The following is a 12,155-nucleotide window of genomic DNA, read 5'->3' on the forward strand; positions in this document are numbered from 1 at the left end:
GTAACTGGTACTTTTGATACTTGCAACTTCGAATCCTTGCTCTCTTTTTCCAATTGTCACAGGCTTGTTTGGTCTAAGGCGTAAAAAAGTTCATCTTCTGTTGATCCAGAGCTTTGATGGTGCTCTGAAGAAGGGAAGAAAAAAAAACTCTTTCCGTTGAAGCAGTTTGAATGCCAAACAGTAGTTTGTGCTAGTATAGGAAAATCAGTGTCTTTTGTCAAGTTTTGAGCCAATCTAATATTTATTTTATTAAAATTTAAGTGTGGGCAAATGTGCCTAATTTGAACAGATATTAGTTGCAGTATTCTTTTTTTGATAATTAACTTCTAGGCAAGTTACTATGACTCATACCTATTTATTCTTGTTTCCTGGAACGTCAAGTAAATAATATTAGGCGCACATTTGTGAAGTGGGTGGTGAAATAGATTTCTAATTTGGCAAAGGATCAAAATAGCTCATTAAGTTAACAAAAATATTTCAAAGACTATTTGGGCAATTTTTTAGTGATCAAATCTAGAAAAGAACATTTTCGTTTTAAAGAATCTTGAATAAGATTCATCTATAATAAAACGGAACATGTAATATGGTCCAAATGGATGAACAATTTCAACCTTCAATAAAAAGGTCACTCCACCTTTTTTATATGTATAATACTAGTACGTCTTTGCTATGCTACACACAGCCAGTGAGCATCTTAAAGTGTTTAAGAGTAGGAAATTTTCAAAGAATGTTCCTAAGTTAAGTGTCATTTTTAAATCTATACGTATTGTGTGTATATTACTAAAATGGAAAGAAATTAGATATTGGATATAAGTATACTATTAATTTATATGTTCAATCAAAATAGCTAAATGAGTACTGTGAAGAATTCTTATGCTTCTTCTTGCTATTTAAGATTTTTTGCTTTATTTTATAAGTAATTGAAGTGGATATAATAGATAAAATTTAGTAGAAATTTTATTAAATTTAGATTTGTTGATTAATTGTTTGCTTTTAATTTTCATGCTATAATTTTCCTTTTCATTTTCAAAATGTGGAGGCTGTGGAACATGGAATTTTTTGGGGGTTTTTGAAACTCTAATTATGTTTTAATCAAATTGTGCAGTCTTGAGATTTTAGAGTTGGCAGAGGACTGGAATGTAATTTGATGGTGAATTGCAATATTTATAAAATGAGTCTAGTTAATTGTGTACATTAACAAATTATTATTATTTTTGTTTTTTCAAGATTTTTTCAAGTTAATAACTTTTGTAATGTTTGTTTATCTAGTAATTGGAAAGTGCATGATGTATTTATATGTATAATATGATCGGATAAATATAAGCAAAGAAATTGAAAAACAATGCATTTGTAATATAGTTTTTAAATTTAGTTCAATAGATATTTACATGTTTTTTGTATTTAAAAGTTAAGTAGTTAAAGCAATTGGAAAGCAATGCAAAGAACTTGTGCAGGAATTCTTTTCCTTCATAAAGGCACATCTATATATAGATTGGATTTACAGCTTGTGAGCAGATTTGGTTTCCAATCCAAAAGAAACTACTTTCAAGTACATTATGTGATAAGTTATACATAAACGACAAACCAGATTATATTTTAGCTACTGTAGGACTCATTCAAATAGCAAGCAACTACTAATAGTTTACTGATCAAGCTTACAAATAGGAAGCAAACTTAAGCAGTATTCTATCAAACATTAGGCAAGTTAGTTATAAGCATTGTGATTGACCTGAAGGGATGTAATCAGCAAAGCAACAGTCATCAACAACCATGTTAGTACTACAAAATGAAAACATAAAACATGTAAAAGAAACTATATGTTAGTATGGTAACTTATAAAAGGGGATGTTGAAGAAAAATCTGAGAAAAACCATATTACCAAATTGCAAGAAATCGAAAAATTGAAAGAGCCTCTATGTTTTGTGAGAGCACGAACAACAAGAAGCAGAGCAACACTTGCAAGTCTACCTAGCACGGTGTACTATATGATTGAAAATTTGTTTATTCATAATAATTTTTTCTAAAAAGCTAGTCAATGATATCTAAACTAACCCCATACCTTGTGTTTCAATCTAATGGTTATGAAACAATGAAGTACAATTGATAATTCATCATATGGTTGAGATTGTTGTCAAGGACTACCTAACATTAAGGGAAAAAGCAACTATCTAATCTGATTAGGTAATTGGGAAAAAGTAGAAAAGTTGAAGAAGGATTGCATTATTGACTTAAAAGAAAATAAGAGGGAAATAAGGAGAACCAGACATAAAAGCAACGGTTGACTGCTTTTAAAATTGAGCAAAAGAATTTAAGCTTTATTGCATAATCTAACAATCCAATGACAAGGCAAAAAGGCAAAAAAAAAAAAATCTAATGCCTAGCACCTAAATAACAAAAATAAACAAAAGCAGCTGAATAAAATAGAATAAAAGCATATATTTTTTGTCATTCAGACATTAATGCATTCATTTGCTCAACAAAAAAAATTGTCACAATAAAAGACAAATGTTCACATATCAATAAATTAAAATGAAATTGATTCGAAAGTGTATATTCTATTAGGTGGCTGGTTCGGTTTTGCATTTATAACAAATTGGAACCAATTTTTTTATCATTTTTTCCCACTTTGAAGATATCTTTTTTTTCCTTTGAGTTTCAAAAATAGCCAAGGTTTGATTAAGAAAGTTTAATTTTTTTTGGCATGCAGATTAAAATAATAAAATTCTTGGTATGAGATTTGGATATTTCTTTTAATTTTTTAAAATGTGACAATTTTTCTATCATTTTTTACGGCTTCTAAAATAGCAAAAGTTATATTAACAATGTAGCAAAAAAAATATAAACTTTCAAAAAGACGAATAGAATTCTATGCTTTTTAATAAATTCAAGTTAATCTGTCAAATATAACTTTAAATGATATTTCAAATTATAATAAATTTAAATTTAAATAATGATAATGATAATAATATTATAATTGGATTACATCTGTCCAAGACCTAGAGGTTGAAATCAATTTTAAATATTTCTTTTTGTTTTTGAAAATACTATGATTTGAAAAATACTCTGTCAAATTGATATCATAATAAATATAAATTGAAATAATGATAATAATAATAATTTGTAATTGAATTACATCTGTCAAAGGCTTACAAACTAAAAAGTCCAATAAAAATAATTGGACCTCATACTTGAATGCCAAGGCCAGACCAATTTTGGTCATTGTGCAATGCAATCCAATCTATCTACCATTTCCTATGAGAAGAAAAGGAAAGAAAAAAAGCTCAAAAATATAACAAGAGTGCCATGTGTCAGTGAGACAGCAACTTAAAACCTTTGCTTATCTTATAGTAAGAAAAAACTAGGAGGTTATCGGCTGTGCTAAGCACAACCTAGGCCCCCTATAATCTATTGTCATATATTTTCGTATAAGGTAAGATTAACAGTAATGTTTGTGAAATAGCATTCTTAAAATTACAAATTACCAATCAAGCATGCAGCTAACAATATAAGACTAAACAAAACCAAAAAACCATTAACATTGCAAAAGATAAGAGAAGACGACAAAAGATTGGCAAGTAGTGTTACAAACAACTTGATATCTTCAAGTGCAAGTTAGTCTTACAGAGATGGCAGATGACTTGCTGAATGCTTAATATAAAGTGCAATGATAGGCGGCAATTACAAAAGATCACATATTGAGATCCATTAAGGTGCACAAAAGAACAATTTCTTAATGGATGTCAATATTATGTCAAAAAATGCAAGATTAGTAATTCAGCTCTAAAGTGCTTCAACATTAGCAAAATTAGCAATTCAAAAGGCTTCAAGGAACTTCAGAGTTCATCATCACGCTGCTTCTTCAAGGGACTTCTAGGTGCATTGGTGGGCAGCAAGGTAGATGTATTAGCTTCAGCAAAATGCAAACCAATTTTAGAAGGCACAGTTCCAAAAACCAAGGTCCTTTTTGCTGTGGTCACTGGAGGCAGCACTTTGTTTGCAGTAGCAGAAGATTCAGCGATGGTATCAAGCAATTTTTTGGTTGATGGACTGAAAAATTCATTTTTCTTGGTAGATTGTAGGACAGTAGCATGAAGGTTTGGAATTTTTTCATTCATTTCTGCAGTCGTGATTGCCATTGGAATGTGAATTGATTCCTTAGTAGTGTATGCCTTGACAATATTATACTTGCCTTCCTTCTGGCCTTGATAATCTGCCTCATAGTAGCGAATGAAACACACAATCGAATGCTTTCCGATTGCAGATGCTAGTTCAGCAGAAAAGTTAAGCTCCTGCAATTTTTGTTTTAAAGTATAAATAATTAGCAAGTGTATCCTGAAATATTAGCTATTTGTTTGGAAGTAGAAGCTCTTATTGTAGATTTTGACTTGGGCAATGATATTCAAATTCTGAGTAACTGCATGTTGTATGGAAGGAAACAAAACATATTATACCCAAGACATTATGGAATTACTGTGAATGATGGCAAAGCCAAATAATCTTTTGTTTCTACAATCATTACACTTTTACATGGTGAGAGCAGTATTCATACCCAAGAAAAGAAGCATAAAAATCATATTATTCGGTAGTTATTACTTGTGCCTACTCATCAGACTATTCTGAGTCTGTTTAAAATATTTGACTCATTCTGGACATGCAGTTCCAATTCGATTGAGGTTGGATCTGTCATGCGAAGAATGTCCAATGTTCTAATTGTCCAATCGTGCACAAACTTTATTAGTATCAGATATATAGTTCCAATTGTGCACAAAATTTCTATTTACTTATTTACCTAAAACCAATCAAATCTGGCAAAGAAGGGGCTGGAAGAGGTAACTCGATATCCCATTTACAGGATAGCTCAATTGGACTCAAATCTCAGAACCTTATCCAGAAAAATGTACCCATTGACAGCTATCATTGTTTTTTCCTGAATACCACCACCCCTCCTTTTGCTTTATGGGTTTCTTACAACTAAATTTCTAATAAATTATCCTCATACAACAGTAAGAGTTTGACAGTTTGTGGCCTTAGTAACTAATAGAAAAGGCTACAAGCATGAAAGTTCAAATTAGCAGGAAAACCAACTGGCTGAGTATCACACACAAAAACAACAAAAAAATGGAAAACAAAAATGAAACTGGCAATTCCACCAGAAATATAGTCCACATGATATAGGAAACTTTCAAGTCAGCAGAAATATAGAAAACTATAATGGGCAGCAGAAATATAGACACATGAAGTTCATGGTAGTTGAAGGGGAAAAAGAAGAAATCTATGAAGGGAAAAAGAATCGACAACATTAAGCAAGATGTATTAAGCTGGTAGTTATATTATCATGCAAGAGTTAAACTTGTAGCAGAAATTTTTGTTGCCAAGATTGTTAGCTTACCTCATTATGAGCTTCCCAGAATTGAAGAGCTGTAAATGGGATAAGCTTTTTAGCATCAAGGCCAAAGATAACATTGTTTATGGAGCTCGTACCATCATCCACAGTAATCCCAATTCGGGTCCTATTACACATTGGAAATAAAATATTATATTCTAATTTTTCATTACAAGAGAAGGAAACTTAATTTGGTAATTACCTTGCTACAACTTTGCTCTCTTCTTTGCAAGATGGGCATCTCATAACCCATCCTACATCAACATTGATAGCCTTTTGGCAGTTCTCACATGCTTCAAACCAGAATTTTTGTTGCCCAGGGGTCAAACTGGTTTTTCCTGTTATCCAAGCTGTTTTCACCTAATAGATGTTTTTGTGAACAGAAAGAAAAACACCTGAGTCTTGCATTATTTTGGATGGCTAAAAGATATAAATCAGGTTATAAACGAAAAAGGAAATTACATCTTTGAGTGCGTTAAGTGCATTGGCTACACTGATCATGTCATTAGCACTTGGAGGTGGCAGCAGCTTAGATGAATCTTTGTATGCTATTTGTTTTATCAACTCTGCAATTTCTTCTTTATTTGCATTATACCTATCCAAAAAATCAATGCAACAAACTATAATTTATCAAAGGGATCTAGAAAAGTTTAACTTAAATGATCAAAGAACATACGTACCATTCTTTGAGTGCATTTGCTTCAGCAGTGGGAGGATTAATCAGAAGGCCACTCCCAAGCTTGGTTGTCAAGGATAAGTCTAATAATAAAAGCAATAGTTTTCATTAAGTAATAGAGCAATTTAAAAGCCAGTGATTGGCTAAGTTATTCTAACTGGATGAATAGAAGTATGAGCTGTTAAAAGTATATTAGCTTCACTTACAATTAAAAGTTGTGATTTTCAGTTTCATGCCAATGATAACGTTGGCATTCCCAATGCTGTTTGCAAGCTGTGTTCCCTGATTTTGTTCGAACTCATTCCAAAGAGTAAGAAGCATTGGCTTTTTCCTTTACAAAAAAGAGGAAAAATGGGGAAAAATGTGAATGCAACAATTTCATGCATTGAATAGAAATATTAAAAGTAAGGTTCATATAACTAACTCTTCATTCACAACAATGAAGTCTCTTGTTGTAGAGCCGTTATTCTATTCCTTTGTCGCAAATGCAGTGATGACAACAGCTTGTAAACCTTCGTACAAACCAAAAGAGAAGAGGTTAGCTGTGTTTCAATAATTAAAGGAAATATGAAAATGAATTTATATTTCAATTAGTAAAGCATAGATATAACTTACTCTGAACATTCTCCGTGTCTGCGAACCTAAAAAGGTCTTCAAATTTGGTGAATTCAAAAGTGCATGGTAGCATTGGTGGATTTGGCTCGACATATTCTTCAACTAATGTCTTGTTATGAATCACCCATGAGAAGTGGGTCACTAACTTTATACTTTGCATCCTGTTTTTTGACAGTCCCACCAGTGATATAGTATCGCTTGAATGGTTGCAGTAGATTAGCAAAATAACGAATGTCATTTCCATAAATGACAGCTGAAACCATAGTTCCCTGTTCACAGAAAGAACCATGATGAGCAATATTTACTAAAAGGCTGAAGTAGAATACTCAAGGTGAGATACATACAACAACAAGTATGCAGAGTTTTTTTTTTTTTAGGAGGGAGAGGGGGAAAAAACATAGAACAGCAATATTTGAGTTGCAAGAAGCAAATCACTAAGAATAATCAGAGACATTTTATGTAGAAAAATGGTAGAAAAACCAGAAAAGAACTAGACAAGAGACTACTATCAATTAATGTTATCAAGAGACTGCTATCCTTTGCCTCAATTTTCCTTAAAGGCAAAAAAAGCATTTCAGATTCAAGGATATGTAACAGCAGAAAACGTGGGACTCTTCGAAAGAATTGAAGTAGCAAAAATCTAAAACGCTTTCTGTATAGATACTTTAGTAGCTGTTGGTCACGTTAGTAGGAGGATTTTTTTTCAGATTCTATTCCTTCTTGAAAATTTCAAGAAGTTCTTTGTACTTCGTAAGTCCAGAGGAGAAAAATTGGAAACAGGTGAACTACTCTTGCTTACAGTTGCTGTGTTTTCCTCTTTTACTATAAATCATTTCCGTAAGTCCTCAGTACTTCGTTTTAGTCATTGAATGCACATTGAGACACTCAAATGCATCCAAGTTGTAACATTTTCAAATCACTATACATGATCTCCTATGCAAAAAGTTATATTGATTAGGCATATATCATTGGTTAATAATAAACCTTGGAATATTATAGGGTAGAATCATGTAAGTTAAATCAGAACTTCACTATAGTCAATTTACAAGTGGTGCTATTTTAAGTTCCAACGAAACAATATTACCCAAGAAACATAAAAAGAAACCAATATTAAAAAGTAATTGGCCTGAAATTAAATTGCACAAAGGATAATTAATAATCTGGACATGTTGATGATTTAGGAAATGTTAAATTGCTAAGATTAGTTTCAGCTTATATCACCTCAGAATTTGTTAAGACGAGACGCTGAAATCTGATAGGCGGCAATCCGTTACTGGTTAACACCTGTGATTTCTCCACAACTTGCACAAGCACTGTCCACCTTCTCATCTTGTCATGGACTTCATGCACTGAAAGACATCTCCTTGCCATTGTTATCTATACTAATAAGAAAGACACATAATCAGTTTGTAAGTTAAAAGAGAAGAAATTCTGGAACATTCAGGAAAACTAAAACTAAATCATAAAACAACATATTTACTTGGCAGCTAAGCGAGAAGTTTCAAGAACTTCTCTAAATACAATAATTTTTGTCTGATCTGTTCCAGGCTTGTCAAAAAATGGAGGTTTAATGAGCACTTTGACTTGAGAAGCAGTTCTTGCTCGCGATAATGCAACATAGAGGTGCCCATGAGAAAACACTGGTTCCTTCAAATAGATACCAACACAATCAAGTGTTTGTCCTTGAGCTTTGTTTATTGTCATGGCAAAGCACAAACGAATTGAAAACTGAGTCCTTATATATGGAATAGGATATTGTTCATCAGTTGGAGGTTGTAAGGGAATTCTATGGATGAAGACATCTTTTCCAGCAAAATCTCCCACAGCTATTTGAGCATGAATGACATGTTTGCTCAAACTTTTATAGATTAATCTTATTCCATTGCATAGATCCTCAGTAGCATTGAAGTTTCTAAGCAATATCATAGGAACACCAGGTTTCAAGATTAGTCAATAGGGTGGAAGGCCACTGGGAGATAAGGAGTTTAAAAAATCTTCATATTGAACTTGATTGTTTGGATTCAAAGCTCGATCAAAACTCAGATATTCTACTGCTATACCTGGAAATTTTTCAATTAAGATATCATTCACTTCATCCACAAAATGATTCTTTGTGATGAGGATTGCTCGATTTAATGGCAAGGCAGGATTTTCTGATCTATGTTGAATGTGGGGATAAACCATATCTATTAGATCATGAAGCGATGCATTCCGTGAACCGTTGCTAACCAAAATAGAAGAAGGCAGTTGTATGAGACTGTCACCTTCAGCTTGGTCAGTGCCATCACCAACCCTTAATAAGAAATCAGCGAATGAGGGATCAAATCGAGCCCTCATGTTTTGTGTGAGCTCTAATTTTTCAAGAGCTGGCCAAATAGGGGAATTAATCAAAGAAGCAGCAATGGTTTCAGATTGGCTTCCCTTACGAACCACTGGTAAGGTTTGCCTGAAATCACCCCCAAGAACAATTACTTTCCCACCAAAGATCTTAAAGCTTCAATCGCAGATCTCTTGCATATTGGAGCCTCATTCCAAATAATTAATTTGCATTCCTTAATCATATTTGCCAAACTGCTTTATTTGCTAATTTTGCATGCTCTACCCTCTGAGGTATCAATTGGTATTTTAAACCGAGAGTGAGCGGTTCTACCTCCAAATAGTATTGATGCAGCAATACCTGATGTGGCTATCGCTAATGCTATATAGCCCTTTGACCTAATATCAGCCAACAACGCTCTATAAAGAAAAGATTTTCCAGTCTCACCAGGGCCATCAACAAAAAATGCACCATTCTTATTTTCATAAACTCTTTTAGATATAACTTCAAATGCTTGCCTTTGGTTCTGATTAAGCAAAGAAATTGCATTTAAGTCCTCTTCAAGGACTTTTATGATTTTTTCAGCCAATACATCTCTTGTTTGGTTCTCTACATCTGAGAATGAGTAATTATTAGGAAGTAAGCCAAATGAAGCTATATTTTTTCCCATTGACTGTAGAAAACCATTTATTTGCTCTAAAACTTTTCGTTTGATTTCTCTAGCAGACAATTCAGTATTTCTCATGAAATCTTCGGACATGACAGCCTCAAATTTTGTCCATAGCTGTTTGGGGTCATTAGGACAGGATTAAACTAATAGCGTAGCAAAAAGTCGTCTCATTTCATAAGGCATATGAAAAAGAGACGCTTCTTGTAGACAAATTTCCTGGCTATTATCATCCTCAAGTAGGCCGCGCAAAAGCGTTGCCTCACGAAAGGTGGTAACTTGCACTCCATTATGAGTCATTAAGTCTTCAAAAGACTTTGGAGCACGGACTTTAGACAAAAGAAGTCTAAGGTAATATCTTTCTCCCTCAGATGGATGAGCTGTATTTATTCGACCTATAGAATCTCCCTTATCTCTAATTTTCCAGCATTTTTCATCAACTAACCAGACAAAATGGTCTGGAAATTGAGCATCTATGCAATTTAGTTCTTGTGCAACTGAATCTGTTCTATTCATATAGAAAAATTCAGTCAACATTGTCTTCCTATTTCTTGGGTTTTTGACTATGTTATTTAAATTTTCATGCTTCTTGAAGTGAATTGGCTGAAAATTTGGAAGATGCAATTGTAGGTGAATGATAGCCGGTTTAATTTCTCCCATGGAAAATCGAAATAGTCTCCAAACAGCCTCAGGCGGCGAAACCCACCGAGCTGCCTGATATTGCTGAATTTCATCAATCTGATTGTTTGGATTATCAGAATTGATATGGAAACTAATTCGATCATGCCCTTTGCATATATACTTGTAAATATATTTGACAGCCTGAATTGTTGAGCAGATCTCAACATTAATGTGGCAATTGAACTTAGCAAGCAAATATGCATTATGAGGAACGACCCATCTATTATCAAGCTTTTGTTTTCTGACTTTAATTTTAACACCATTGTTTCTTCTTCGATATTTTGGATAGGAATCTAGTGTCTGAATTGTTTGCTCAAAAAACTCTTTTGGATAAGAATTTTTGCAACAGTCATGCTTAATCATGCAAACATTTGATGGGTTCAACATACCACAATAAAGCTAGCTGGTAAAAATACTCTTTGACCGACATTTGCTGCCCGGACTTCACCAGTACCTATTGAGTTTACTATACCTTGTAAGAACTCTTTTCTAAATTCTTCTTGATGGGTTCTCAAATAATCTAATCTTTGTGATTCAAGTTTAACATACATATCAACAACATATTGCTGAAATAGCCTACCAAAGTGCAATAAGAAAGATTCATCATCATTTCTCATTTGCAATTTATAGGCATAGTATTCACGGATGGAAACGAAATCAGGATCGCCGTCTGTGCCTGCCATTACTGGTTGAAGGAATTTAGAAAAAAGGTTAATGAGGCTGGCAGGCTAAAATTAATAGAATGCAGGTGGAAAAGATTTATTCTACTTACAGTCTTGTTCCATTTGTATTAACTCTTCGGCCGTAGAAGCATTCATTGGAGAAATAGAAATTTGAGCATCTCTTTTCCTAGTTTTTTTTTTGTGCACCTTTTTTCCTTGTTTTTTAATCCCTTGATGCCAACCAGATTCACCAAAAAGAAGCAAAAGAGGGTACTGGAGAGGGTCATAACAGCCATAGTAATATTGGATATTGTGTGAATAGCCACCATGGGTGCACACTCGAATATCTCGACGGCTTGTTTCTCCATTTTCTTCTCCTTCTACCCATAAAGTAGCAACTTGAGACACTGTAGGCTTATTGAATACTCTTTGGTCTAAACCAGGGTGTGTTCGTAAAACAATGCGATAAGTATCAAGGTTATGAACCTCTCTTAAGGCGCGAAAGAATCTAGCATAGGGATTTTGCTGCATGACATTCATGGTTTTTTTGGAGAATATTCTCAGTTAATCTTGGGTAGGCATCTAATCAATTTGCTAATTCATTTTCACTGTCATGAATATAGAACTGCAAATTTTTTGCGGTCTCTAAATCATTGATGAAATGATAAACCTGACCTTGCACTCTAAAAGTATAAATGCCTTTATTTCTCTTAGCCAAATTTTTATCACATTTTACTCCAAAGGAAGTGAAAGCAAATGTGTTGTTAATTGTTCTAATACAGGTCCTAAACAGTTGAGCTTCCTCAGATGATGAGGTAAGAAGTTCTTTTAGAACAGTTGGGATTGAATTGCTAGCTAAAATAACATCCCCATTAGAACAACAAAAATTTGCTATTTCATGAACAAATTGTTTTGCACCACAATGGGGGCAGTTTGGTTGGCGAGGAAGTAGATCGGCAGCAATAGGAATGTGATTTAAGACCTCCTAACCTATTTTTGGCATCCTTGCTATAATCGACAAGAAAAAGATATTTAGTTATTCATTTTGTGTAGTGCAGGGCAGTAGAAATTAAAAAATTGAAGCTAGTAAGATATTAAATAGTTTACAAAACTTGTACGCCTTCTCTTAGGCTTTACTTGGCTTGATTGGGGTA

The 12,155-nt window shown here is 33.4% G+C and overlaps 1 protein-coding gene and 1 long non-coding RNA gene across 2 annotated transcripts; both read right to left on the minus strand.

The window, feature by feature from the left end:
* Positions 1 to 6,280: 6,280 nt before the first annotated feature.
* LOC140021456 (uncharacterized) lies at positions 6,281 to 6,574 on the minus strand. Its single transcript, XR_011825238.1, has 2 exons — positions 6,484 to 6,574; positions 6,281 to 6,390 (listed from the first exon to the last, which is right to left on the minus strand). It is a non-coding gene; the product is annotated as an uncharacterized lncRNA (long non-coding RNA).
* Positions 6,575 to 8,150: 1,576 nt separating this feature from the next.
* Positions 8,151 to 9,751, minus strand: LOC113718164 (uncharacterized). Its single transcript, XM_027243084.2, has 3 exons — positions 9,306 to 9,751; positions 8,735 to 9,120; positions 8,151 to 8,500 (listed from the first exon to the last, which is right to left on the minus strand). Exons 1-3 carry the CDS (start codon positions 9,749 to 9,751, stop codon positions 8,151 to 8,153), a joined length of 1,182 nt encoding a protein of 393 aa, XP_027098885.2.
* Between the last annotated feature and the right edge of the window lie 2,404 nt (positions 9,752 to 12,155).

This window comes from Coffea arabica, chromosome 11e (assembly GCF_036785885.1).
Source record: "Coffea arabica cultivar ET-39 chromosome 11e, Coffea Arabica ET-39 HiFi, whole genome shotgun sequence".
Classification (NCBI taxonomy): domain Eukaryota; kingdom Viridiplantae; phylum Streptophyta; class Magnoliopsida; order Gentianales; family Rubiaceae; genus Coffea; species Coffea arabica.